This window comes from Capsicum annuum, chromosome 2 (assembly GCF_002878395.1).
Source record: "Capsicum annuum cultivar UCD-10X-F1 chromosome 2, UCD10Xv1.1, whole genome shotgun sequence".
Lineage (NCBI taxonomy): Eukaryota > Viridiplantae > Streptophyta > Magnoliopsida > Solanales > Solanaceae > Capsicum > Capsicum annuum.
In genome coordinates, this window is record NC_061112.1 from 128,036,268 (window position 1) to 128,040,894 (window position 4,627).

The following is a 4,627-nucleotide window of genomic DNA, read 5'->3' on the forward strand; positions in this document are numbered from 1 at the left end:
CTATTAAAGAAAATAAATTAGAACATAAAATTGGACGAAATTTTCAATATATCTTTTAAAAAATTAACAATTCACTTATTTTAAGTATTAAAAAGATAGCTCAAAAATTCACTTATTTTGAACTAGAAGGAGTAATAAGGTCAGAGGATTTCGAATATCAAATGACTATAAAAGAAAGTTTGTAATTTAGATAGAATTTTGAAAATGATGTTTGTCTCACTTAATTCTTTTCACCTTTTAATTTAAGTCTTAACAATTGAATAGAGGAAAGGATAGTGCTAAATGGCCACAAAAATATAACATTAGTAGTATCAATTAATGTTACACATTTATTTTGATTATCAATTTGAGTAATTTTAGTTGGATTTTGGCCTGGATTTTACTCATTTGGAACCTACCACCTCGGGATCCTTTGCCCATATACATCAAAAGTTGCGTAAACCCTAAAAGCTTAAAGTTTTATATTCTTTAGAATCATTACTGATTTTGTTGTGTTCTTCAAAAGTTAATTGAGTTTAAAATATATGGAAAGTAAATTAAAAACAAATTGCGATTAATTAGCTAAAGCATAAGGATTACACTTTTGAGCCGCATGACTGAATCTTAAGGACAAAGTTAAATTCATAGATTATTGTTGTTTTCTGCAACTATCAGTATATAATTAAAAAAGGAATAAGCGATCTAGTTTATAAATAACCAGTAAATTAATATTCATAATAGGCATATGGATTTTATATATTTATACCATATTGATAAATAAGTTTGATCCAACTGTACATTGATAAGTATTTTTATTAAAAAAATGTACACTTGAGAGGAAATTACAAAAAACTAAAGCAAGAAAAATAAAATGAATTTAAATTATGTGCGTTTAGAAACATAAGAACTTTCTAGTAAAATAGTACTAACATATTATGGCAGGTTATCTTTAAATTTTAAATTATCAATACATTTACTGAAAATAGTTATTCTTAATTATCTTTCAAGTGATATAATAATTAGTAGATTATGTTAATTAATTCGATACAAATGAGGAACATCCATCTGTCAAAATAACCCTTTTGTTAAAGTGCTATAATTACGCATGGGGACCAGCTTCTTTCTTCCATTTCTCCTGTCCCCATTTGCACCTAATAAGCAAGAAATTGGAGGGAGAGATAATCACTCCCCACTCTTTTAAAAAAAAAAAGTTTTTAAAATTTGGAACTATAAAAAAAAAAATTCAAATACACACAAAATAGGGATAAAGGGTCTCTATATAAAGACAGTCCCATTGTAAGTTCACAACCATTGAACAAAACTACACAAACTCAAATTCTCACTTAATTCCTTTTTTCTCTATCCAAAATGGCTTCCTTTGCCAAAAACTTCTCCCTTATTTTTCTGTTTGCTCTCTTATCTTCACTTCAAATTCATGCAAGGGATGGCCAATTTTTCAACAAAGTCCCTAGCAACAATGGTGAAAAAGAGACACAATCAGTTGTTCCTAACAAAGAGCAAGAGCCAAATTTCATGCCTGAAAATGAAAATGGTGCATATGGCTTATATGGTCATGACTCTGTTTCCACCCCTTCTACTACTAACACCAATTCTCCCAATGTAAACAATCTTCCTAACAGCAAGTACCTTCCCAAAAATTACAACCCTGTTTCTTATATCACTGTTGCTGAGGACAACACTAACGAAAACAACTTCAACAATGACAATGACAACAACAAAAACAACAACAATGAGTTTGCAACCAAGCAAACCACTGACCAATTTTACAGTTCTCCCACCAATTACCGCAGCAGCAACAAGAACAACAACCAATTCTACAGTGCTCCCACCAATTACCGCAGCAGAAACAACAACAACCAGCAACAGTACTACCACGGTGTCAGTGATTTCAGTACTAAAAACCACTACGACAACCAGCAGCAGCAACAGTTCTACAGCGGTGACAGTTTTTACAGCAACAACCAGCAGTACAACAATATCAACAACAACAACGAGGATATCAATGAAGACATCAACGAGGAGGAAGAGTATGATAATGCTGCCAACTCATACTACAACAACAACAACAACGAGCAGCAACAGGGGTTTACAGAAACAAGATTGAGTGGCAAAAGCTACAGCACCAACCCAACAAACTACGGTAACAATTACAACAACTACAACAATCAAGAACAAACCTACTCCAACAATTACAACAGCTACAACAATGGCAATGGTAACTACAAAGTGCACCAACAACAGGGAATGAGTGACACAAGGTTCTTGGGAAAAGGAAAATTCTATTATGATATTAAAGCTGAGAAACATGCTAGGGATCCATATGAAAATGCAAAGGAGTTTGCTGCAATGAACCACCAGTACAACAACAGGAACACTTATGGCAACAATGAGTACAACAACGACTTTGAGAATGAAGTGTTCCAACATGAAGACAACATGCCTTGATTGTTCCAACAATTGAAAAAAAAAAAAGTTATAACCATAGTGAGCCAAAACAAATATTATGTGTTCCAATTATGATTGATGTTGGCCTTTTACTTTTCTTTGTCTAAGTTATATTTTATTAGAGAAAATGTTAATTAAACTACAGAAATTTTTTTTGGGTGTTTTATATATGTATAACTATAATGAAATTATAGTGGTACGTGGCTATTAGTGTAATGTTTTGCACTTTTAATATACTGAAATTAACAATAAAATATCAACAAGCTTATGCAGGTAATTAGGTATCTGCAGTAAATGTTGTACCTATTATTATGTCGCCTGTATAATATTGACTGGATCAGAGTGACTGTTAATAATAAGTCTACTAGTGAAAGATGAAGCTCTATTAATAGTAATAATTATCATGCCACGAAGTGCGTGTAGTATGCTTAATGATGATTAATAATAACAATTCATCATAGATATGACTTATGAGTACCTACCAACTACCAAGATTGAAAATTTATTTGTAGAAGAAACCTGTTCTTGTTTTCTTTGTTTCTTTTTAACCTAATAACAATGTCCAAATTAGTTTGTGTGTATTAAGACTATTTTATGAGTATTTGATACTTACATTAATACAAAATCGCCTTGTCGGTGAGATATATGGAAAAAAATCACCTACTATTTTTGCTCCAATTGAAATTTTAACTGTGATCTTCAATAATTTTATATTAAAGTGTGAGATTCTCAGGCTCAATTTCAGTTACAACATTTTGTGTGAAATCCTCCGTTACGCTGTAGCCTTAGTTAGCAAGGATTATATTAGCAACTGTGCTTGTACATTGAACATGTTATTTAATTAATTAATTAAAATGAGTGCAAATTAGATCTGATCACCAAAAATTTAACAAAAACAAAGAGTAAAGAAAGAAAGAAAGAAAGAAGGAAAGAAGAGAAAATAGAGACAGGTATTAAATTCTTCTGTGGTGTCAATTTTCTGTTTTGCTTTATGTTCTTTTTATTTTATTTTTTTCTTTTATTTCATAATATTTCCTCTTTTACTCAAATAAAGATGATCACCACTTTTTAGAACCTTATATATTTTGCCCTTTATCGTAGTATTGTCAGCAAAATTCATTTATTTTCATTTCCTTTCTTTCTCTATTTGTTTTAAAAGACAGAGACTTGTATCAACATAGTGACCATTTCCATCAACATTTGTTAACAGCCACAGTTTACTCCACCAGTTCCCATGAGTATTTCACTTTCAACATTTACTCAAAAATTCTGCATAGAAGCCCTAAAAAAATTTAAATTATACTCTGCTTGGTATCAATGGTATGGCTATGAATTATATATTATTGTTTTAAACATGTTTGTGTATACTGTTAATTCTAATTCTCGCATTATAACTTTAATATATAATATGATTTACTAATAATGAACCCCTTTCATTCCTCTCGTTCCGCCTTAAACGTATCTATCAATCGCAAGGAAGAAGTACAGTTCATTTATGATGGATTGATAAGTATTTTTTCATTCTTAATTATAGACCTCTAGTTTGAGCCGTGAATATGGAGTTTTTTTTGTTAGAATTCTGTCGACGTGAGAATTAAAAAACTCATTAAGTACAACATGAGACAAAACTCATTAAATTCATTTCCTTTTTTAAAAAAAAATCATAAAATGTGATTCTTCAAAGCTTATTTTTATGGATAAGGCAATAGATCATAGAGCAGTGGAATTAAATTCATCAGTACCAATGTTGCATAGTTTGGTGGATGGACACTATTAAATATTGTGGGGGGGACCCTCCATTTGCAGACAACGTTCTCAACAATGGGTTGATTTGTCCACATAGCAAACATGTAATGTAAGTGATCGAAAGTTGCATAGGGGGGGGCATGGCGCCATTCCAGCTGATGGCGAGACTCATATGCTACAATAAATGATATAGAAACAAAACCTAAAATAAAAAGATTCGAATTCAAAATTTTGAATTTATACGTGAATTTTTTAACATAAATACGGAGTTTTGATCCAAGTTATTGAGCTCTACTTAATCTGTAATCAGAATTCTAGTTTCACTTCTGCCTAATCTGTAACTAGAACTCTAGGTTGACTCCTGACGATCACGATCGGTGTATTTAAATGTGTTATCTTTTTAGTTTACTAATTTTACTTATTATGAACGGTTGTT

General features: G+C 31.1%; 1 protein-coding gene across 1 annotated transcript; it reads left to right on the forward strand.

Moving 5' to 3' along the window:
• Window positions 1-1,135: 1,135 nt before the first annotated feature.
• LOC107859348 (TBC1 domain family member 5 homolog A) lies at window positions 1,136-2,922 on the forward strand. Its single transcript, XM_016704329.2, has one exon. It carries the CDS (start codon window positions 1,348-1,350, stop codon window positions 2,443-2,445), a length of 1,098 nt encoding a protein of 365 aa, XP_016559815.1. The 5' UTR covers window positions 1,136-1,347; the 3' UTR covers window positions 2,446-2,922.
• The last annotated feature ends 1,705 nt before the right edge of the window (window positions 2,923-4,627 follow it).